At 42.6% G+C, this 25007-nt stretch overlaps 1 protein-coding gene across 16 annotated transcripts in view; it reads left to right on the top strand.

Annotated features, from left to right (window-relative positions):
- Window positions 1–694: 694 nt before the first annotated feature.
- Window positions 695–25007, top strand: part of UNC5D (unc-5 netrin receptor D) — a 613063-nt gene continuing 588750 nt past the window's right edge. For all 16 annotated transcript variants that reach the window (XM_021076125.2, XM_021076135.2, XM_021076133.2 and 13 more), the window contains exon 1: window positions 695–1109. In XM_021076125.2, coding sequence (XP_020931784.1) covers window positions 1007–1109 — 103 coding nt within the window. In that variant the 5' untranslated portion in view covers window positions 695–1006. The remainder of the gene's footprint in view (window positions 1110–25007) is intronic.

Genomic DNA, 25007 nt, shown 5'->3' with positions numbered 1-25007 from the left:
AAAAGAGGGAGCTTTCTGAAAAGTTGGGAGATTGTGGAGGTGATTAAGACCACAGACTAGGGAATTGGGGGAACAAAGTAAAAACAAAAATTGATCACACATTCCCAATGCACCGATGATTGTAATTTCCCAATTTCTTTAAGTACATACGTGTGTGTTTAGCCTAGTGGCAATGATGGGTTTATTCTAGTGCGATTTTCCCCCAACTTGGCATGTCTTTTTTTTTTTTTTCTTTCTTTTGAATTTTTCAAGAGTGATGTCTGATTTGATTTTTAAAATATGGATACAAAAGAAGCAGCACTGTGAAAAGAATCAAAGTTGAACAAAACGGAGGTTTCAAGGAAGCAGCAGACTCAGGCGGCAGAGAAGCCCGCATCTTCCTGCGCTGGCTTGGCCTCCAAGAGGCCCTCCGGCTTTGCTCACATCTTAAAACGCGCGCGCGCGCGGGCCCGGCTCTGGTCCGGCTTCCCTGCTCCGGGAGTCGGGGCGGTTTGCGGAGCGTGGAAGAACCTGCGGGTGCGCGCAGCGGCCTCAAGGCTCACCTGCGCCTCCCCGCCACCAGCCCCACGCTGCCTGCCGCCGCCGCCCCTCCCGCAGCCCCGCCCCGGCCCGGCTCATTGGCTGCCACTCCGAGGGGAGGGGAAGGGGCGGCCGCGGGGGTCTCATTAGCGATGCGGGCTCCTTCCTCCACTCCCTAGTCCGGAACCCGGCGGCGGCGGGAGCGCTCATGAGTGAGCGGTGCAGCGGGGACGGCGGGCGACTCTGGCAGTGACCGAGGTGGCAGCGGTCACCCCGCCGTGGGAAGCTATGGGGGCACGGGTATCCTCTGGGTGCTCAACGCGCTGCAGCTCCCAGCGCTCTGCCCAGCTGCTGTAGGGAGCGGCTGTGGAGCAGTCGCTCGTGGCAGACCCCCGGGACCCCCGCGACTCAGCCCCTGGCTTGCGGTGCCTCTCCTGGGTTCCCGGAGCGCGGAAGAGCATCCGTCCTCTCTAGTGGGGCGAGCAACATGGGGAGAGCGGCCGCCGCAGGAGGAGGCGCTGGAGGGGCACGCCGGTGGCTCTCTTGGCTGGGGCTCTGCTTCTGGACAGCCGGGGCTGCGGCTGCTAGAGGTAAGTGCGGATCAGAGTGGGCGGCGGGGCCGGAGGCTAGGCGGCTGAGTGGGACCCGCACCTACGGCGTTGGCTTCCCAAGTTGCTTCCTTGATCTCTGCGCGCGCCGAGCCGAAAGGGGTGGGACCCAGGCAGAGGACCTCCGAGGGGACCACTGCCTTCCACCCTGAGTTTGAGATCAACCGCAATCCTACAGGTTGCTGGGACGGGGGCCTCTACCCTTACCTTGCTTTCGTCGTTTGCTCGTTTTACCAAGCCCTCCCCAATTGCTGCAGACTGGTATCCCCACATCTTCACTCCAGTCTCGCTCTCCCCAGTCCTCTTCACTTCCTTCCGAGACGAGATGTTCCCGGGTGGGCGCCCGGAGGGGTGTCCGAGAGTGCTTCGGGAGAGGGGCCAGGAGATAAGAGTCTCCATAGGGTGGATTTGAACGGAGAGGGCGCCTTTTCCTTACCGGGAGCCGAACTGCACCCAGGCTGAAGTCCTTGTAGCCTGACACCCCCCGGGCAATAGCAGCCCGAGGTCTTAGGCAGCGCTGGGCTTTCTTTCAAGGAGGCTGCGTTTGTGCGGGAGCTGGGGAGAGCGGCGTGCTCCATCGGGTTTAACTGCTCCTATAGTGCCCAGCCTGGCTAGTAGTTGGCTCGAGGCAGCTCACCCCGCGCCTCCTCTCCGTGACCGGTGCCGGCTGTAGCCAAGGGAGCTTGGCGAGCTCGGGGTCTCTAGAGCGGCAGGGAAGCCGCGGCTTCCTTCCGACTTAGCAACGCAGACCCCATTTTTCCTGGATTCCCCGGACTCTAGCAGAGTGAAATTTTGCACCTGGTTTCAGCTGCACGCTGAGCGAGGACAGGGAGCATCAACTTAAAACCCGCGGACTTGTTTTGAAGGTGATCAGAGGCAATTTTACACATAGCTGGACTATGGCTTTACCTTTGAAATTAACTGGAAGCTGCTTCTCTCTCTTTACCTTTCTCTTTTCTCGGGTGTCATCCATTAGGCTTAGATTTTGTAATTGTATTAAATGGTTTACCTAAACGCTTGTTCGGCGAGAGGTGAAACTCATCTGTCCACCGCACCTCTGCTCTTGCTGGCTACCTTGAGCATATTGTAAGTAGCCGAGAGACTGAAAAGGGTGGAAAGACGGTCACAAAAGAACCAATATAATCTCATTTTTATAAGAGCTAACGGTGTGTTAAAAGCAGTCGTGCTGCCTGCAATGAATTTAAAAAAAAAAAAAAAAGGTGGATGGAGGTTTTACCTTTTATGATCCTGTTCGGTGACTATTTGCATTTCATTTCCTGAAAAGTTTCTTTTCTTTTTTTTTTTAAACACAGCAAGCTTTTTAAAAAGACGAAAAGGTTTAAAAATGAGCCTCAATGATTGCATACACTGGGTTATGGTGAAGCATAGTTCTTTTCCTTGCTGGAAGAAGCACAAGCTTCAGCCATTTAATTTACTACGGAGAATGCCTCCTTGCAAAGTCAGCTCTGCGTTGTTTTTAATACACTCTTATGGGGAAAAGTGGGTCTTTTCTTTCCTGAATGTTGAGCTCAGTGAATGGGTTCCTGCTTGGTGTTGGGTGCTGAATACCTAACAGTGACTGACTTCCCATACTGACCTTTGGAATTTGGTTGATGGGGGCTGTCTAGAAGCCAGCTTGAAACAAGAGGTAGGGACCTGCCAAGAGCCTCTTGGATGGAGTTTTGCTGGCTGTGAAACTAGGGCTAGCACCTCTTGTCTGCAAGCTGTTCTTCAAGGGACTCCTGGAAAACATACTGTACACTCGGCAGGCTTATTTACAACAAATGTCTTGCACAGATCATAGTCATGTTCAAGACACATGGAGTGGAGCAGTGCATCTCATTAATATTTATTTCCCTTGTAGTATTTAACTTTCTGGGGCAGGAAGCCCGTTACCTTTCACACCTGTCAGAGGTTCCCCAAGCAAGAAGCAGTAAGCAGGCTATGAATCCTGTGAAGCCACAGGCACCTGGCTTTGGCCAGGTGGGCACAATTGGAGTTTTCAGGAAAAAGGTTGTGTTTCGATGTTAAGGTCTCCCAGCCCAGGAAGCTGCCCCTTTATTAAAAGCCAGATGAGGTACACTTGGGACATGTTTGCTGAGTACTTTTCACCACACTTTATGGCATTGCCCCTACATTGTTCTTACTCATCCAAGTTTTTTTTTTGTTTTGTTTTTTTGGGTTCTGAAAGTCTCTCCATGGTGATTTGAACCAAGATGCTTTGCCTTCCCTAAACAACAGGATGGACAGAACTATACCATTTGCTTTGATGATACAAGAATATTGAACAATTCAGTAGCCATTTCTTTACAGTTACTTATCATTCATGTTATGATTATATCAACTTCTTTATTCTTTACCTCCATACTTGTACTTAATGTAAAACCTCTGAAAATCAGAATGGGATTCCAGATGATTGGCTTTGAATGTCCTCAGGAAAATAGTTGGGGCAAGGGAGTGCCCTCACAAACTACCAGTGGCCCAAGGAGCCATGTCTGGTTCCCTCCCTTTGTAAGCAAGACTTGTGATTTATGTTCCTCTTGGGTGGCATACTGTGAGGAAGGGACTTTGGTACCATGATTACTGTATATTTTAACTCTTTCCAACTTAAAAGAGGGCAGTTTAAACGTTATTCATGACCTGCCAAGCGCTAATGGAATCAACATCATGTTGTCACACTGATTTGTTTTTGTTCTTTGAAAGAAAGGAGTACAGCTGTTGATCTGGTTGTGCTTCCTGTGCTGGATACAGTACCTAAGGCATCCCAGGCTAAAGGCTGGGAGGAAGATGCTCTTAGATAAGTGGAGCTTTCACACCATTCCTTTTTCTAAAAATTTCCCTGGACGATGAAATCCTCCTTCTTGTAACTATAGTATTAAGGGTAAGAGAAATACACATTTATTTTATAGGCATAGCGGGGTCATGTGGTTAACGTGTACTTATATCCACTTATCTACCTTGTTCCTACAGTTTTAAATCTAGATTCAATTCCTCCTTAACGAATGTTTTTACTGCCTCCCCCACCCCACATTATGCTGCTTTTTCCTCCCAAATCTGCCCCTCCATTGGGCTGTGAGAAAAGAGCCTTTTCTCCCAGTTTCCTGATGGGTTTTTTCTTTTTGTCACTCTCGGGGTATGCTCTTAGTTCCTGTCCAGAAATCTCTTAAGTGTCTCAGTTCTAAAGAGATTCATTGTTCTCACCTGGCCCTGTAACGGCGGCACCTGGTACTCTTTGTCATATTCGTACAAGGAAAAATACTAATGTCAGCCTTCCCTTCCTCCCTTTTTGAATGACCCATCTGTGGGGTTTTTTTTAATCCCCCCCACCCCCATCTTGGGCTGCTCCAGGACATACGGAGTTCCCAGGCCAGGGATCAGATCCAAGCCTCAATCTCCACCTAACTGCTGCTGTGGCAACACCAGATCCTTAGCCCACTGTGCTGGGCTGGGGGATTGAACCCATGTCCCAGTGCTTCTGATACACTGCCTATCCCATTGTGCCACAGCAGGAGCTCCCTGTCTGTGGTTCTTTAAGTAGTACAGTACCTGTAGGGTGGGAACCATGAGTTCCATCAAAACGGTATGAGTGAACTGGTCTGGTAGTCTGCTGCCTTCATAGTTCTTTTCTGTCTCTTGCCTCAGTGACTTGTAAACTTTTTCTCAACCTCCTTTTACCACCTAAGTACCCAACTTAAAATGTTGCCAACTTTAAAGGTTTATCAAGGAATTGGTTGCTCAGGAGATAGTGAGTATTTGATAATCACTCCCTCGTGTCTGTCTGACTTCTTTTTTAAATATGGAGGCTAGGGACGCAGTTTCCAGGTGTTAAGATCTAATCCCAAAGACAGATATATGAAGAAGGATTAGTTCCAGGACACCCCTTTAAGGAAGGTGGTGGTGGTGGTAATGACTAGGCATAGGTGTTGGATGTGGCCATCTTCTTGATCATACCTCTGCCATTAACTCCTGTTGTCGTGTCCACTTGGCCAGTTGTGTCACTGTCTTCTCTTCTGTCTTTAATGCCTTTATGAACTGATAGCATGACTGAATCACCAATGGGAACTTTCCCTGTGTCATTTTTTAGCCACACACTCCAGGTAAAGACATTTACCTGCTTACTCATTCATTTCCTCCATGGCTGCTGTTGGCATGAGACTTGTCATGGTGCTGCTTCTACCCTTTCTATTATGCCTCTTCCTTAAGTGAAGGCATATTTTAGCAGCCTTGTTTGACTATTAAATAATACTAATGACTGTCCTTAGTGGGTGCCATTCATTTTTCTAAAATGTTTTACAAATATTAACTCATATAATCCTTGAAATGACTCTTCAAGGTAAGTACTCTTATTATTCTCATTTTAAACATAGGAGACGAGTTACACAGAGAGCTTAGGTGCCTTGCTCAAGGCCACGGAGTTAGTATATGGTGGAATCTGGATTTGAACCCACATAGGCCGACTCTGGAGCCTGCAATAAAGATGGTTTTCTAAATCATCCTGAAAACAAAAATGACTCTTGTATTTTGGTGACAGAAGTACTAAAATTCCATCTCTATAACCATTATGAGACTTGTAGAAAAATTGAGAGTAGTTGAAATCAATCTAGAAATGTATTCAGATAAATCTCAGAGATGTATGTTGTATAAAAACAGCCACCCGCTCACCATTCAGTTTAATATACTTTGGGATCAGATTCACACTTAACATTCTGAGCGCTTGTGTCTAATACGATAGCTTGCCTTTTTTTTTTTTTTTCTTTCCAATTTTGAATCTCAACACAAAATATTACTCTGATTGAAGACGCCATCCATGGAATGGCAGATCCCCAGAGACTATTTGTTGCCTGTCTTGTATTTTTAGCCTTGTTTGCTGGGGAAAATGTGGAGCATGAGATTTGAGAATAGATTGTTAACACCAGAGGCTGCTGTTTCTGCTGTTTTGGGTCCTCCTGCTGCTGCTCTTGTGAGGCAGATGGCTAGATTCATTTATAGAAAAGAGATATTCGTTCCATTTTGCATTGCCACTTTGAAAAGAACTTTTAATTATTGGTACCACATTGCATTGTCTGGCCTTATTGTGCGAGTACGCATGCTGTGCGTAGAGAATTTGCAGAATCAGGCGGATGTTAATGTATTCAGTTTAGATGGCATTAGAAATCCACTGAAAACTCTCCTGTGCTTTGGGAGTATTTCTTGGAAAATGGGTTGGTGTGCAAGTTGGTGTGTATGCCTGTGTCTGCAACACCCCCGCCCCACCCTACCCCAGACCTCACTGGACTAAAAATCAGGGGTAAAAATAATAGGGTTGTGTTGATGGGGCCGAAGGAGAAACCAAAACAAGAGACCACTCCAGGATGCAAATTATTTCCTAATATGTTTCCAAGAGGACAAGAATTACAAGGAGGGCTGTATTTTACCTCTATGACCAGATTTTTTTTGACAGTTTGCTTCCTAAGTAAGGATGCTGGGAGCCAAGAGTTAGCCTCCATGTGAGGTCATTGACAGCCTCACTAAATGCAGATACTGACTTTCTGCCCCCAAACTTCTGGCTCATACAGTGCAGAAGAGCCTTCCTCCCCAGAGAGGGAGAGCTTGGCACTCACATGTCTTTCTCCACTCCTCCCTGACCTTGTAAGGATAGGAGGAATCCCAAGGGCTGTTTCACCACAACCCTGTAGAACTTGACTCAGAATGGACTTTACAGATGCGTGGTTGTTGCTTAGATTGAATGGTATAATTTCTCCATCAGGTAAGCCCAAGGGGAAATGACATCGCGGACATTCCAGAAGGTAAGTGATGGGCAGATGGCACAGGAAACAGGAGCTCCTAGGGGCTAAAGTGAAGAAAGCTTCCTGACTACTTTAAGGGCCCAGGCAACACCGGAATAACTGTTTATTTTTATTTTTTTTAGTGTCATCCATATCTTTTTTTTTTTTTTTTGTCTTTTTAGGGCTGCACCCATGGCATATGGAGGTTCCCAGGCTAGGGGTCGAATTGGAGCTACAGCTGCCAGCCTACACCATAGCCACAGCAATGTGGGATCTGAGCCACGTCTGTGACCTGCACCACAGCTCACAGGGGATCCTTAACCCACTGAGCAAGGCCAGGGATCAAACCTGCGTCCTCATGAATACTTACCAGATCGTTTCCACTGAGCCACTACAGGAACTCCTCATTTTTTAATTTTATTTTACATTTTTCCTTTCTTGGCCTGCCCCTCGACACATGGAGTGTCTGGTCCAGGAGTCACTTCTGAGCAGCAGCTGAGACTTAAACCTCAGCTGTGGCAACGCTGGAACCTTAACCCCCTGTGCTGGCCTGGGATGGAACTTGCATCCCAGTGCTCCCAAGATACCGCCAATCCTGTTGGGCCACAGTGGGAATTATTTTTTATTAAAAATTTTTAAGTTTTATGAAGTATAGTTGATTTAGAAGGTTGTGATAATTTTTGCTGTACGAAAAAGTGATTCAGTCGTACATATATCCATTCTCTTTCAGCTTCTTTTCCCACATAGATTATCACAGAATACTGTGTAGAGTTCTCTGCTCTACAGCAGGTCCCCATTGGCCTGTGTTTAATTATCATTGGTAGATTTTGATAACTTAATATAAAAGCAAGTGTATTTCCTAAATATTGGATAAGAAGATTTGCCTCTATAAAGAAATTTGTGGCATGCTTTTGTCAGTGGTTTGTGGTGATTGGCAGTTTCTGCCTCATAACAGTACTTATTTAGTAGTTATCTTTATTTGAAGTTAATTTAATAACATCTACTGGAAGAGGAAGGAAAACCAAATGATCATGGGTTATGGAAGCTAAGCTGGTAATATTTGAAACACACAAATCAGTGCTTTTCAAATGTTAATGTGCCTTTGAATTGCTGCCGATCTTGTTAAAAATGTACATTCTGATTTAGTCAATTGGGGAGGGGCCTGAGAGTCTGCATTTCTGACAAACTGCCAGATGATACCATCTGACCACCCTTGGAGTAGCAGGGTCATGGATGATAGTAATTCAAGTTTTTGTGGGTTTTTCTTTCTTTTTCTTTTTTTTGGATTTTGCAATATTGCTTTTCACTTGGGAGCCAGTATGAAGTGAAATTCAATATAAGAGTATTATAAACATGCCATTGGAAGAGGAGGCAAAGACAAATGTCAGGTTTAACAGACAGAAAACGTACAGCCATGCATAAAACTAATAGACATTCAGGGAGTACTGTTCTGATGCTTTCGTGTCCAGTGCTAGTAAAGATGGATGCAAAATCTTCAAATTCGTGGATTTTTGAAGTGATGGGGGCCTGAAGTCTGCATCTACTTTGTTTCTGTAATAAAGGAAACTGAGTCTCCCGGAAGTTGACCAGTTTACGCAAATTGGGTTTTTGTTAAATAAGTGGCTTTTACACCCCCGTTGAATGCTCTTTTCATCTTATTATATCTCTTGACTGGAGCTCCTCTTTAAAAAATGATTCTGAGTTCAGGATGTGGAGAGAGTGAGTCTATACTTAACAAAAACACAACAGAGGAATGTTCCTTTGTGGTACTGATGTGCTCCCCAAGCAGCTGGATCCTTGCTGTTACAACATAGTGTGGGAGCAGGTTTGGGGTCCTTCTTTGCTGAAAGACACTTAGCTCTATTGGCAGTGCCCCCCCCGCAGGCTTTCTGTTTCTTACCCAGCACCTGGCAGTGCTCCTTCCCTGGCACATGCCAAACAGTCATTTTTGCTCAAACCTTATTATGTTTAGGTATAAATAATATTGAGGTAATATTGAGGGTGAGAGGTCTAAAGTTCACTCAACATGGTGATAAAACATCCAGGAATGGAGTTCCCAGAACAAAATTAAACAACTGTTAGGAGGGTTTTACATTGTTCCCTCGCCCCGAACAGATGACAAAGCCTGGATTCCTAGGTGGATTATTCTAAAAAGATATGAGCAAGTGTAAGATGTGAATCTCATGGATTTTGAATAGTAATTTGTTTGCATGGCACTTGACATTTTAAGGTACATTCCCAGTTTTGATTGTCTTGTATTTTTATGTTTACCTTGCTACTGAACAGATGATGAAATTAAGGTTTAGAAATTTTTCAACCAGAGCTGGACAGAGCCATAAATAGCCCTAGGACTAGAAGCTGAGTCTCCAAATGGTTTCTGGGCCTTTTGGACTACTTTCTTCTGTAATTCTGATGTAATTTATTACCTGGTAGATTGGATATACTTAAGCTCGACTGTACAACATTCTGCCCACATTGCATTTGACACGGGGCTCTGGATACAGGAACACATGTGACAGGGAAAAAATACACGAATAAAAATGTGAAAACCTGTGTTGGTTTCTTGGTTTATGTGGTTATTAAATGTTTCTCAGGATTATGAACAGAAGTGGTTCCATTTTGGAAAAGGGGCAGTAGGAAAAGTGCAAGGAGTGATTGGAGGCAAGTAAAATTGTGACTGTGTTTAAGATGGAGTCGTGTGGCACAGTGGTATGTAAAATATTCTGAGAAACTTGCTAAGTGATCCTATTTTTTTTTTTTTTAAAAGGAAATTAAAATTTAGTTCAGAAGTTCCTTCCAGGCACAGTGGAAACAAATCCGACTAGGAACCATGAGGTCGAGGGTTCGATCCCTGGCCTCGCTCAGTGAGCTAAGGATCTGGTGGTGTTGTGAGCTGTGGTGTAGGTTGCAGATGAGGCTGGGATCTGGTGTGGCTGTGGCCAGCAGCTGTAGCTCCACTTGGACCCCTAGCCTGGGAACCTCCATATGCCTCTGGTGTAGTCCTAAAAAGCAAAAAAAAAAAAAAAAAAAAAAAAAAAAAAAAAAAATCATGAAAGTAAAATCACAATTAGTTCTTCTCCAGTTTTATTTTAAAGATGCCATGATGCCTTTAGAAAGAGAGTACTGACTTTAATTTGCATAACTTTCTAAAGACCTTGTCTTTATTATTACTGTTGAGTTCCTGTGCTTTATTTTTCTGTCGGTATGTAGTTGCGAAACAAGATTAAAGTCTTTTAATTTGTATTTGGAAGTCGTGTAGTGGCAACAATGCACTTGGACTTCCAATGATAATTTTCATCAGTGTGTCTTGAAGAATTATCTAACCTATTTTTTAAAAAGAAATATAAAAAAAACCCACAAAATAAAATTGTTTGCCAGAAAACGAGAAGCGTGTTATAAGCCTTTTGAAAGGAGCTGGGAAAATTGTAACTGTCCTTCATCTGAATAGGCAACACTTGTCTCTTCCTCAGCCCAGGGACCAGCCACTACAGTGATTGCCAACAGCTTGCATCAGGAAATTTCCAAAGCGGTCACCCTTTAAAAAAAGCAAATCAGGATGTTCACAGGTTTTGGTAGTGTCAAGTGTGTGGGTAGAATGTAAGCGTTTGTGGGTTTGCTTTAAAGGAATAAAGGTCTTAAAAATATTTGTCTTTCGTCTTTTTTTTCCACCTTGGAGCCACATGCACACACACATACCTCAGTACAAAAATACGGAAATGAAAACTAAAACCTATTGGTGATTTCCTCAAGTTGAGTAGACAACTTGAAATGCACATCAGTCTCGGGTAGCAATGTGAAAAGACAGCTCTCCATATCACATCCTGCAGCAGACAACACCATTGCTTGTGCAGCCAGTTATTAATAATTGTCAAGAGGATTAAGTGCTTTAATGCTCAGATCTGTGTGTATGTATTATATAGTAGTAGAATGTCATGTATCATCATTATTGCAAACTTCCATCGTGAGAGTTCTATGCTATTAATTTAAATGCCATTAATAACACTTAAACTTAAGGTGGAGACGGTTTTGACCTGAAAGTCAGCTTTTTACTTTGAGTGCCCCCATTTCTCTTTCTCCCTGATCTTTCCCATCTAACCCCAACTCAGTCTCCCCTCTTCTGGTCTCCTCCTCAGGTCAAAACTGCCACCCCACTCAAGCAGTGCGGTGGGTTGCAAAGTTCAAGGCCCCTTTTCCCCTCGTTCTTTTTATTTGTAAAATGAGAAGTGATAAAATTATCTTTAAGGCCCCTTCCTGCTCTTTCTGTGGTGCTACATCTTGTGTCCAGGACCATTTATTCATGGTATTTAAAAAAATCATTGCAGGAAGCACTTCTTGATGTTTTAAATATATATCAAAACTTTCCAGGAGTTCCTGTTGTGGCTCAGGGATAATAAACCCAACTAGTATCCTTGAGGGTGCAGGTTCCATCCCTGGCCTTGCTCAGTGTGTTAAGGATCCACTGCTGCCCTGAGCTGTAGTGTAGGTCACAGACGTGGCTCAGATTTGGTATGGGAGTGGCCCTAAAAAAGACAAAACAAAAACGTACCTCTCATAACAAATATTCAAAGTAGAATTTTCAGGCAAGTTAGTGGGACTTAAGGAATGATGCTGGTGAGCCTTGGCTTAAGAGTTTTCAAGAATGCATCAATAATAAAAGAAATGTAATTTTATGTATCAGTTTCTCTTTAATCAGTGGTTGTGCAGCTCCAGCAGCAGAAGTGAGATGAGTGGAAAAGGGCTGAGGAGATTAGGAACCCCTCTGCTATAGCTGCTGCTGCCCAGTTGAGTGTGTGGGCCCATGATTGCTAGATTGACTTTCTCTTTTTTTTTTTTTTTTTAGCAGAAGCCATGTGTGCGTGTGTGTGTGTATATGTATGTATGTGTGTGTATATATATATATATAATATCTACTATTTCATGTTAAATTTCCAGATATGAACTCTTGTTCAGATTATTTTAATAAAACACTTCTAGGAGTTCCTTGTTGCTTAGCAGGTTAAGGATCTGGTGTTGTTACTGGAGCAGCCTGGGTCACTGCTGTGGCTTGGGTTTCATCACTTGGCCGGAGAATTTCCACGTACCCGGGGCACAGCAGGGAAAAAAAAAAACCCAATTCAAAAAGCCACCTTTAATTCAAATAAGAGTCACAGGATATAGCACCCAGCCTTCCAGTTTGTCTCAAGTCAGTGACTTTTTCACATTTTGTTAAGAGATTTAAAGGATCAGGGCATCATTTGGTCCTCATTTTCTGTAGTTGTCTTTGAGCTCTGCCTGTAAAGCTTTTCCTAGCTTTGTGGAAGAGCATTGTCAAAAAGCACAAGATAGAAAGCTTTTGAGTGGCCTTTTATTTCACACATGATAAACACTAATTTGATCACTGAGTTTCAGTGTGATTTGTAAAGAAGAATCATTAAATTGTTGAAAAGGTGCTTACAGTTTCTAGACTACAGCTCAAATCTCTATGTGAGCAACTAAGGTCTAGAGAAGCATCATGGCTTGCTTAACTTGTATGAGGTCATTAGTTTGTGTTTATCCTCGAACCCAGATCTTCATTTTCTCAATGCTTTTCTTGCCTCTTCTTTTCAGGCCTTCGGTAGATGAGAACAATCAATAGAGGCATAGAGGAATTCAAAAAAAACACCAGAAGACTAAAGGCTGTTGATCATTTTATCCTTCTGTTAAAGGATGCTTTCCTTTTATTTAAAAAGTGTATGTTTTGCTACATACCTTTAAATAGTATAGATTTTTCATCTTTGGTCTGTTCTGAGTAATAGAAAGTTGAGGCTATGGTGAGAGGCTCAAGGGGTTCATTGTAGCAGAGCTAATGAAAAGATTTGCATTATAGATTTGTTTGGTGTTTTTTGTGAGTCAGACTTTTGTTCTAATGACTGAACTTCTGTATTCTTGGTAATGTATTGAGGATGAAGCCACTAGAAGATCCTACATTCTTTCTAAATATGATTATTAAAATTCTCTGCATAGGAAAGAAGATAATCACTTCACTTCTGCTAATACTAAGGGGATGTTAGTGCCATGAGTTAGAATAGGAAACCTTATGCATTACCCAGGGAAACAACTTTAGAATATTTGCCACCAACTCCTTATTGTTGTCTGCAAAACTAAATCACTTCCGATGTCCACTTTTCCCCATTTGAATCTGGATTATCTTGTGTGCTGGTAACACTTCACAGTTTGAATGGTAAGTGAGGTCTGTTATGATGAAGTGGTGTTGAATCAAATGGAATCAAAGGTGGGGTGCTCACAGGACGCTAGGTGGAGCCGGTTTTAAATGTGTGCAAAGCTTTTGAGGTTGGCAGCAACTTGGCAACTCCAAAGGCCTTGTATTTGCATCCAGAGTGACTGGTTATAATTTTAAAAGCCTCTGTTGCTGCTTCTCATGCCCTCCCTGTTGTTGTTTATTTTAAGGGAATTCTTCTCTAAGAGCCATAATAACTTGAAAAAAGCCATCCTTGTAGTTGAGCTGGAGCTTAGAAACTCCAGTGACTCTAATGATGATTATTCCTGTTGAAGCCACCTTGCTGGGGAAGTGTTAGACACTGGGGGTGTCGAAAACTTCTGATTCTTAGAGACTAGGTGTCAAAATATTCAGGGCTTGGTTATTTTTAGCAGTTATCAGTGAAGGCTCTTGCTGCTGGAATGGTGATTAGGTTTTAAATCTGTAAATTCCTGGTCTTTGCCCAAAGCCATTCCCCGCCCCCCCAAACTTGCAGAAAAGCTGACCTCTCTGTTGCATCATTACTCAGGGTTAGGGAAGAAAATCACGTAAAGGTGCTTTGAATGTGTATAACCAGATTTTTTTTTTAAGGTTTAAAATTGCTGTTCAATATTTAAAGAGTTTTATTGAAACAGTAGATTTGAAAATGAGCACCACATGTTTAAGGTAACCCCTGTTTGTAGGAATACATGTGTCTGTAATTTGAATTCTGAAGAGAAACAAAACACCAGAATTACCATCAGCTGCAGTCAGGACTTGCATCTCAGAAGAGTTGAGTCAGAATCTGAGAGGAGAGGGTCCACTGGCATTTTTTCTTTTTAAGGTTCCTCAGGTGATTCTCAGTTTGAGAGCTAAAGCTTGAGAGCCACTGGTTTAATGGGTGCCTTGTGTGTAAATGTAGAAACTGATCTTTTAAGACTTAGATAAGGTCTTTGAAAATCCCTGCCAGGGCCAAGTGTTAGGGGCAAAGGTGACCACTCAGTTTCCCCTCCTCTTCTCCATATTAAGTCTTATGTTTCCGCGTGTTGAATCCCAGATGACTTGGAGGAGTGAAATTGGGTAACGGTACTAAACATTTCAGTCTTTAGGAACTAGACTTTTCTTGCTAGGATGGAAGAATAGAAGTATTCATTAAAAGGATGAGATTAAATAGGAGACATTATATAATAAGGGAGGAGAGAACCCAGGGATGGAGGTTGTGCTTTGTTTCCTTTCTGGACCGAAGCACAGGGGCCCACAGGTGGAGGTTCCTAATAACCCTCCTCTAATGTCTCCTAGGTCCAGGGCGTAAAGGGGAAGAGATCCCATTCATGAGTGAATTAGTGCCTTTGTACTGGTCTTGACCTCTGAAGGAGATAGGCAGTGTAGTTCCTCTTAGAGGGTAGGGCAAGGCCCCAGTCAGTCCTGTTGACTAAGAGAGGTGGGTGGGGACAGCTGGTGCCCCTTTGCCACTTTGGGAAACGTGGCATAGGAATTCTTCCTAAAGCAAGCATTTCTCTGTCTACCCTGTTCACAACTGCCGCCCATTCCTTATTTGTCTGTGAAATCAAATACAAGACATTTCTTGACTAATTGTTGCACATGAATTTCGTTTAAAAAAAACATAATTAGAATGGATACCTGTGGGAGTTCCTGCTGAGGTGCAGTGGATTAAGAATCTGACTGCGGCGGTGCAGTGGTTGCTGCAGAGGTGCAGGTTCAATCCCTGGCCCAGCGCACTGTCACAGCTGTGGCTCAGATTCAGTCCCTGGTTCTGGAACTTCCATATGTCATGCATGTAGTTTTTTTTTGTTTTGTTTTTTATGTTTTTTGTTTTTTTTTTTAAAGAGATACCTGTATACTTATCACCTCTGATTTTCCTTCAGAAGGAGTCTTGCTTGAATTTTGTGTTTATCCTTTCCTGGTTTTTGAAGCTATTTCAAGCAGGTTTGTATGTGTTCCTAAATAGAGTTTACTTAGGCTTTTTTGAGATAATATGGTCTACATAGTCTTCAGTTTTTTTTTTTTTTCCAGCCAGTATTAGGTTTCATCTTTGTGACTGGATGTACTCTTGTGGAATGAATCACTTCCCTCTCGTACAATAGTTGGTGCTGTGAGTAAACCATAATGGACTTATTTATTTTATTCTCTGAAGTTTGGGTTGTTTTCAGGTTTTATTTCCTATTACTAGGAACATTCATGTTCATGCCTCATGGTACACACTTTTCTAGTGTTTCTCATATATTTGAGAGTAGATTACTAAGACCCAGAGCATGAACATGTTAAATTTCCCAGGAATGCCTATGCATTTTTGAACAAGAATTCCCATCACTTCACATCAGCCAACAGTTAATACTTCAAGGCCTGGAAATGTCTGCTAATTTAGTGGGTATAATATGATTATCCCTGCATGGACTTAATTTCCATATCCCTGATTACTAATGAAGTTAAACATTTTTTTTCGCTTATTTCTTTGCCATTTATAGTTCTTCTCTAAAACACTCAAATCTTTTGCTCATGTTTCCTGTTCGTCTTAGTGAATGATAGGCGTTTTTAATATGTGTGTATATATATTTTTAATCTTTAATGTGTAAAGTGTGATTGGAATTTCTTCTCCCAGTTTTTTTAAGTTTATGGTATTTCCTCATGACTTGAGCTTTTTATGTTACCGTCTCAGCAACCAATATTTTAATTTTAATGCAATCAATGTTATCAGTTGTTTTATGCTCTTGTGTGTTATGCTTAGGAAAGACTTCCTGAATTTCATTGAATAGATTCTCCTGTATTCTAAAATTTGATACCTTCGCCTTTCATATTTATGCCTTTAATCCATCTAGAATAGATTTTATTTTTCTGTGTAGAGTTTGAGTTAGGGATTTAATTTCATTCTTTCATGTGAATAACCAATTGTCCCAAAACCATTGATTAAGGAGCCCATCTCCTTTCTCTAATGATCTGCACTGCCACCTTTGTAATGTATAAAAGTTTCATAGATGCATGGGAATTTTTTAGTCTGGTGTTAAATGTTCCTCAAAAAGTTGCAGCAAACCTTTTTGGTTTTATTTTCTACTGCCTTTTCATATACCCTCTATTCATCTGGACTCCATGCTGTGCTTCAAAATTGTCCCACAATTTCCTTTGTCTTGTGCATTTTATACTTCTGTCTCTCACATGCTGCCTTGTGCTGTTGTTTTAGGTATATTTACTTCTCTTTTCTTCACATTGTATATAAGTTTGTGAAATCATGCTTTGTGTTTTGTTCATCTTTGATACTTTTGAACAGAAACTGGTGTCTTTTACTGAATAGTTAATAAATCATTGACCTAAATTGGGAGTTGGAATTGAAAGGATCTTAGAAATTATCCAGCCAGTGTTGTCATATTTGTCCACCTATGATCCTGAAGATTTTCAGAGTTTGAGTGCAATGCCCAAGGTCATACAGCTTGGTCAGTCCCCGATGTTTTTTCCTGAGCTTTGCCAGAACATCTTTCATGATCAGTTCTCTGGACAAATAACTGAAATATCAGACACTGTCCAGAAGTATGAACTAACATGTGAAGATACGGGAAAAGAGGTGTAGACACACGTCTTTGCAGGTCCATGACCCTTGGCTAGTTGAGTCTGTGATCTATAGTGAAGTTCACCTCACATCCAAATAACTGAGCATTTCCCAAGCATACTGTGCTGACTCACATCCCGTGCCTTTAAACACAGAGCATGTTCAACAGAACTGTTTTGATGGACCACTATGCATTAGTCTTCTGAACTCCTAGAGATTAATTTCTTCTTGTTGAATCTTATGTTACCATACTTTGACATCACTTCTGTAGCTGTACCAGTCAGACCATATTTTAATTCTTTTTTTATCTCTTTCTTGATTTTTATCACCTGAGGTCAGAGACAGTTTTCTATTCTGTTGTCTTCTCAGCACCTAGCACCAGGGCTATGTTTGTTCTGAGTTAGGTTTTCAAGATGTTTGATTTTTCACTTTCTATTTTTTTGCTTTTTAGGGCTGCATCCAAGGCATATGGAAGTTCCCAGGCTAGGGGTTGAATTGGAGCTGTAGCCGCTGGCCTGCACTACAGCAACAGCAATGCCAGATCTCAGCCACATCTGCAACCTATGCCATAGCTCACAGCAACGCCTGATCCTTAACCCACTGAGCAAGGCTAGGGATCTAACCCGTGTCCTCATGGATAATAGTTGGGTTTGTTACCGGCTGAGCCACGACAGGAATTCCCTCAAGATGCCAACATATGCAAAATCCAACAAGCAAAAAACCCCAAACCTTCAAGGGACCTTATAAATATGTTCTGTCACTCTACCCTTTAAATATGTAATCTTGTTGGGTGAAATTGTGCTGCCCCTATCTAATAAGATATAAAAACTATAGGAATGAAGAGTTCCCATCATGGCTTAGTGGTAACACACCTGACCAGTATCCATGAGGATGCAGGTTTGATCCCTGGCCTCACTCAGTGGGTTGAGGATCCAGCATTGCCATGAGTTGTGATATAGGTCACAGATGTGACTCAGATCCTGCATTGCTGTGGCTGTGGTTGGCAACTGCAGCTCTGTTTTGACCCCTAGCCTGAGAACCTCCACATGGCTCGCGTGTGTCCCTAAAAAGACAAAAATACCCAAAACCAAAAGCCAAAAACCCCAAAGCCAACCTATGGGAATGATAGCATACTTTCACAGTATTAGGTGTTATCACAGTAGTCCAAAGTAGTTGAAGAACTTGGTACATGTATTCAAAGATTCCATGTCAGGGACATGTTGTCAGACAGGAAAAAAGCAGGCTAGGTTTCTGATTGAATGAGGCTGTAAGGTTGGGAATTGTTGTAGTGGAAGAGAACTTCAAGGTCCTAGGTATTTGGGGGGGGGGTCCAAAAAATGGATAGTTAAAATAAATGGAGAGACAGGGCACACAGCTACAAGTAGCCTTAGGTTTAATGGATGGTTTTGGAAAGCACACCCTGAGATGATCAGTTTTGGAGTAAACATTTCAAAGGAGGGATGATATGGGGTCTCTGTTTATTTCACTTGACTGTTCAGTGCTGGGAGCTTCTAGGTAGGAAAGGTCCAGATGCTAAGTCAGTGAGCCAGCAGGACGTACAGTGAGACCTTCTGGAGTGGATACTCTCTTCTGCACCTTGTTGGTCCCACAGGGGCTTCAGGGTTAGATGAACACAACGAATGAGCCCAGGGGAACTTTATTTGCATCTACTACAGATAGCTTTAAAAAATTTTTTTGCTTTTCAGGGCTGCGCTTGAGGCATATGGAAGTTCCCAGGCTAGGGGTCCAATTGGAGCTGCAGTTGCTGACCTACACCACAGCCATAGCCATGTGGGATCTCCAGGCTGCATTTGCAGTCCACACCACAGCTCACAGACAGCACTGGATCCTTAACCCACTAAGCAAGGCCAGGGATAGAACCTGCGTCCGCATGGATACTAGTCAGGTTTGTTACCACTGAGCCATGATGGGAACTCCCTAGATACTCCCCAAATAGCTTTTTTTTTTTTTTTTTGATATAAGTAGTTTTTTTTTCTGAATTACAAAAATCTTATATGCTCATTGTAAGAAGTTGGAAAATATAGGAAAATCCTAAAGAGAACAGAAATCCCTAAACAACCACCTCAGGGGAGTTCTCCAGGGAGAGGCCACGTTGCTAATGTCGTGTTGCCTCTGTTGGCTGATGTCTGCTAATCACTCCTGTTGCTTATCCTCTGGAAAGAGGAACGACCAGTTACCCAAGTACTAAACCCAGTACTTTAGTTCAGTTCTTCCTAGCTTGTCAGAGTGTTCACTTCATGGTAGCAGATTCTCTAAGTACCTCTGTTGCATATTCAGTGCTTTGGATAATGTGAAATTATTATATTTTTGTTATTTTTCAACAGGTGGCTGAGCTGGTGGACATACTCTTTCTAGTGCCCAATATCACTGATAGCAAGCTCTTTAGAAGAATTCCACAGTAGGGCTTTGTGTTAACTGAACCAATAACAAGACACACAGTTACTTTTTATCTTAGTCTGAGAATGGTAGTGATTTAAGTCCACCTTTGACATTCATAACAGAAGCATTGCAAACAGAAATTGTTTACAAAAATTTTTTTTTTAACTCTGCCAAGAGCACTTCGAAGGATGACTTTCCTATTGCTAGTGTGTTACCGTAGACTGGTTTTATCTCCACATCAGAATAAATCAAGCCTTGGCCAGGAGTTCCCATCATGGCTCAGTGGTTAATGAACCCAGCTAGTATCCATGAGGACTCAGGTTTGATCCCTGGCCTCCCTCGGTGGGTTAAGGATGGGCATTCTCATGTGCTGAGGCATAGGTTGTAGGCGTGGCTCAGGTTTGGCGTGGCTGTGGCATAGGCCGGCAACTGCAGCTCCAATTTGACCACTAGCCTGGGCCCCTCCATATGCCACAGGTGTGGACCTAAAAGGACAAAAACAAACAAAACACAAACAAAACAAACCCTTGGCCAATATGAGCTCTTCTGACTATTGCAGACAAATAGAGATACATTTATTTAGAATATGTATTGTTCTTATGTGTATGGAGGCTGTCTGTGGTAAAGCCTTGTCTGTAGGTAGCCAGGAGCAATGATATCAATACATATGCTCAAATTATTTTCTGCATTTTTTTTCTTGGAGTTGGATAGAAATAATTAAAACGGAATTTTCCTAGGCAAAATTAATTACAGTTAGAACAATTAGTCTTTGTCAAGTCCCCTTCCCGCCTTCTTCAATTTAATAAGAAAATGCTTCTGGAGTAATTAAGATGTGGAAAATGAAAATCAGAAGACCATGTTTTTGGGCATGCCATGACTTAACTTGTTCTCAATTCCTCCTTCCCTACATCAACACCCTTTCTCTTAGCCAGAGCACTCACCTCCAAAGTGAAAGGTTCTATAGTTTCCCAACTTCCAAAGCATCTTCTCCTATGTGTGTATATATGTAGCGGTATCAGGTATCATAGCTGGTGGTGGTCTTTGTAGTGAGTTGACTGTCTTGATGACAGGTGCTACTTGTTTTCTGAATATTTGCATGTTGTTTGGCACATTTTAGTAATAATTCATCCATTCATGTATTCCCTTTAACTGACTATGATGAATATGTGTGTTTTAGCTGAGCTCTGACTTGATAATTGTATAAGATAATGTAGATATTTTCTGTTTGCCAGCCATCATGCTAGAGACTTAATATATGTGTGCTTTAATTTCTACAACAACTCTTTAAGGTAGGCGTTATTACCTGCTTTAGAAATAAGGAAATTATTTAACATTTCAGATGTGGTACATATATATGACGAAATATTACTCAGCCATAAAAAGAACAAAAAAATGCCATTTGCAGCAGCACCGGTGGATCTAGACATTATACTACGTGGAGTAAAACAGGGGAGGAGAAATATGATATCACTTCCATGTAGAATCTAAAAAATAATGCAAATGAACCTATATTCCAAGCAGAAGTAGACATGGAACCCAAACTTACAGTTATCAAAGGAGAGAGGGAGGGAGAGAGGGATATAGGATTATGGGATTGACAGATATAACTACTCTATGTAAAATAGATAAATGGCGAAGATTTGCTGTATAGCATAGGGAACTATATTCAGTCTCATGAATAACTGATATTGGAAAATAATCTGAAAAAAAAATTGTAGCTGAATAATTTTGCTGTACACCTGAAATGAACACTGTACTTGAATCAATAAATCAACTACTTGAATAAGACAAAAAGTACTATAGGAGTAGTCTAAGAAATACAATTTGTATCCTCCAAACCATACTTTTGTCATTTTAATGTATTAAAATAAATTTTAAGTGAAGACAAGATGCCCTTCCACTTGATAACCCAGAAGATTCTCATGAATGTCTGGGATTCTTTGGTTATAATATTGCTTTTAGAGCCGGCTATGTTTGGTTTTCCAAGGTAGCTTTCCCAGCCACTTCTTGGTCACCAGGTATGACAGGGGTTTTCCCAAGCACATGGGTGTTGAAATCCATCCTTTTGGTTCTGTTTTTGGCTGTCATCTCAGGTATCAGCAGTTTATAGATAATAATTTTTCCTAATGTATCAGTGTCCTTGAGTATCAGTCCTGTTTTCCCTTTTGATAGTTTAAACAGGGAGCATGGAAATGACAGCATGTGGCCTTGGGGGCCTGGTTGGATGACAGGCCTGCTCTGCTAGTCGTTTGCTGGCTGGTGACTGGACCCTAACTTACGTGCTCCTTGCTGTCCTCAAAGCCTACCTGATGCTCTGTGTCCATCCAGAGGAAAATTGGCAACAGCAGGTCCCCTGTTGTTGATACCATAATATATATGGCTAACCTTGCTTTGGGCAAAGGTTGTGCATGCGTTTATGTCCAAATTGATAATAGTTGGGCCAAATGATCACCTCAGTTAAAATTAATAACATGGGAGTTCCCCTTGGGGGCTCAGCGGTAATGAACCCGACTTGTATCTATGATGACACAGGTTCCATCCCTGTCCTTGCTCAGTGGGTTGAGGATCCGGCATTGCTGTGAGCTGTGGTGTAGGTCACAGATGCGGCTCAGATCCCATGTTGCTGTGGTGTAGGCTGGCAGCTACAGCTCTGATTCAATCCGTAACCTGGAACTTCCATATGATTTGTGTGCGGCCCTAAAAAGACAGCCCCCCCCCCCAAAAAAAAAATATTAGGAAACTGCATTTCTAACCTGCGTTTCTAAGGGTTCTTTCCTTGCCTGAGATTCACAAAAGAATTGACCTTGTTGGTGGATCCTTGGAGTGGGGAGTTAACATATGCTTAACATATGCATGCATTGTGATGGCCAGATTATAGGACCTTTTTAATTTAGCCCTCGAAGGGAGGAGGCTAGGGTTGTAGAGAAAGTATGATGGGAAGGCATCCACCAGCTTTTCTTGAGTCACATAGATTCTAAGGGATGTATCAATATTTTTAAAAACTCCAAAAACATTTATTGACTATATTGAATGTGTACGCATATTTGTTTTTGAAAGAGACAATGAAGAATATAGTGGTATAGCACACAGTCTCTAGAATCAGACTATTTAAATTCAATTTTTAGCACTTGTTAGCTGTGTGACCATAGGAAAACTACTTAACTTTTCTGTGTACAGTTTCCTCATGCATAAAATGGGGGTAAGTAAATAGTATCTACCCTCTAGGGGCATTGTGAGGATTCAGTGAATTAATATATGCAAATATCTTACTATGATATGTAGCATTTTAATCTACATTTATTACTACTACTCCTGTGTTGAGTACAAGAAACTGGGATCTAGAAATCCACTGTAACTGCCATGAGGGATCTTCCAGTGCAGTGAGGGAGATACCGGAATAAACTCCACAAGGAATTGTCAGAAATTCAGGGGGTGAAACATCACAGGTGGCTCTGGCAGCACTGCCAAGACCTCCAAACCTCGGAATGGGGAGATTACCCAGAGGAAGTGATCCCCAGGCTCACTGAGTGATGCATTTTGAGTAGGAAGATTTGGGGGATGGAGGTCATTCAAGGCAGCCCAAATTAGGGCAAGGCCCCCCACCCCAACCCCAGTTGGCTAAGCCTGGGCTGTGCATCTAACAGAAGACAGAACCTTAGATTTCATGGAGAAAGGACATGTGCAGGTGTCCTTGGAAGAGGTGACTAGTGGCTGGTTTGGAGGTGTTAGGTTGGAAATCCAATCCTTGTTGTATTTCTAGTTAGTGGGGGAAGGAGGGTGGAGAGAAGCAGCAGCCATGCATTCAAGACAAGATTTCTGGAAGGAAGGAGAAGCCATCAGAGATGGGAGAGCTGGTGTTTGATGCTCAGGATGGGGTTTGGGGGATGTGTGTCAGGAGTGGACCTAGTTGTTACTAACCACAGGACAGTACTAGGTTAGATGTTCATCCTCATCACCTGAGTTGGGGAAACAGTTGGTTCTATTAGAAGCAGACACCACAGAAGCAGTGGAGTGGAGGCCGCTGCCTGGTACTTTTGTTTTCCAGCCGTGGACTCCAAGGCGCTGTGCAGATCACTCTAGATGCTGTAACTGCTTCCTATCGCGTTGCTGGTTCATTTTTACCTTTTCCAAGTGAACACTTTGGGCAGACTGATTTACTTTTTTTCCTCCTCTCTGAAATGGAGAAGTGCTCTTTAGCACTTTTAGCCTTTGAAAATATAAAATCACTCAAGGGCTTTCATATTTTCAAAGGGCAGAAGCAACTTTAGTGAGAGAGAAGAGTGCAAAAAGCTGACTGATCTTTTTTTTTTTTTTTTAAGTGCTATAATGAAAACATGTATAAGACATAGCCTTCGGGCCTGTGTGTGTGTGGATGCTGGTTTAAAAAAAAATAGGTGGCCAAGGTAAGGACGGGAAGAAGGCAGAGGAGGATGCGTATTTGGAAAGTGAGACAGCTTTCTCTCTTGCTGGGATTTTATTTTTTCCTTTTTATCTTCCTGGAGAAGAAACAGTCCTTATCATTGTCTCCCAAGCGTGTGCTGTGATGTGGTAATTCCTCAATATTTTAATGGAGAAAATGGTGGCTTCCTTCTTTGGCATTGATGGGTCACATCTCTGACCCCTGAGGATGAAATCGGAACCATCAGGAACGTGGCTGTGTTATTCCAGAGTGAGTTTTGCCTTCAGAGTGACAGGTATAGTTATGTCTCCGGGAAGATGCCGAGAGAACAGTTCACCTGTCAGGTAAGAAACAAATAACCGAGCAACCAGCCAGGCCCATTATCTCAGCCTTGCACTGCACCTGCGCACAGCAGACACCTCTGGAGCGGTCCATCATCCAAAAGGGCCATATTTTACCCAATGAGGTGCTTACTCCGAGCAGCTATAGAGATGATCTAGTAACTCAGCCTTCCTTGGCAGTACTGGGTGATGGGCTCTTGCTAGAGGGGCCTCTTTGTCTCCTCCCCAAAGCACACACCACAAACGGTTATCTGCAGGAAGGATTTTACTTATTTATGTTGATGATGATGATGTTTATTATTTTTGTCTTTTTGCCATTTCTAGGGCCGCTTCCGTGGCATATGGAGGTTCCCAGGCTAGGGGTTGAATCGGAACTGTAGTCTCTGGCCTACGCCAGAGCCACAGCAACGCGGGACGTTACGAGCCATGTCTGCAACCTACACCACAGCTCACGGCAACGCCGGATCGTCAACCCACTGAGCAAGGGCAGGGACCAAACCCCCAACCTCATGGTTCCTAGTCGGACTCGTTAACCACTGTGCCATGACAGGAACTCCTATGTTGATTATTAAATATCATGAACAGTGACGTATGGCATTCATAGCAGTTGTGGTACTTAAGTGCTGTTTGCCAGAAATGGTGTCTTCTGTTGGGTACCCTAGGTATTACAGCATTCATCAGCAGGCTGGGGAATTGTCCCAGAGTCTTATTTTTTTTTTTTTTGTAATTGATTAAAGAATTGGAGGTCCCATTGTGGCTCAGCAGGTAGAGAAGTCGACTAGTATCCATGCGGATGAGGGTTCAATTCCTGGCATCGCTCAGTGGATTAAGGATCTGGCATTGCCACAGGCTGTGGTGTAGGTCACAGATGTGACTCAGGTTCCATGTTGCTGTGGCTGTGGAATGGGCTGAAGCTGCAGCTCTGATTTGACCCCTTGACTGGGAACTTCCATATGCAGCAAGTATTGCCCTAAAAAGAAAGAAAAATTATTGAAATATAGTTGAGTTATAATGTATTAATTTCTGCTGTACAGCAAAGGGACTCAGCTCACGCTCTCCATACTCTCATATATCTATATATATATATGCTTTTCCATTATAGTTTATCACAGTTCCCTGTGCTCTACAGTAGGACCTTGTTGTTTTTCCATCAGACTCTTGTTTTAAGAAGACACCCGGGATACAGTAGGCTGTTTCCACAA

The sequence above is a fragment of the Sus scrofa genome, chromosome 15 (genome assembly GCF_054392235.1).
Source record: "Sus scrofa isolate SSC_HxYL_T2T_F1_AM1 chromosome 15, Sscrofa_HxYL_maternal_Yorkshire_Landrace_v2.0, whole genome shotgun sequence".
NCBI classification, from domain to species: domain Eukaryota; kingdom Metazoa; phylum Chordata; class Mammalia; order Artiodactyla; family Suidae; genus Sus; species Sus scrofa.
The sequence above is the reverse complement of the archived record's forward strand: the minus strand, read 5'-3'. Positions and strand labels throughout refer to the sequence as shown.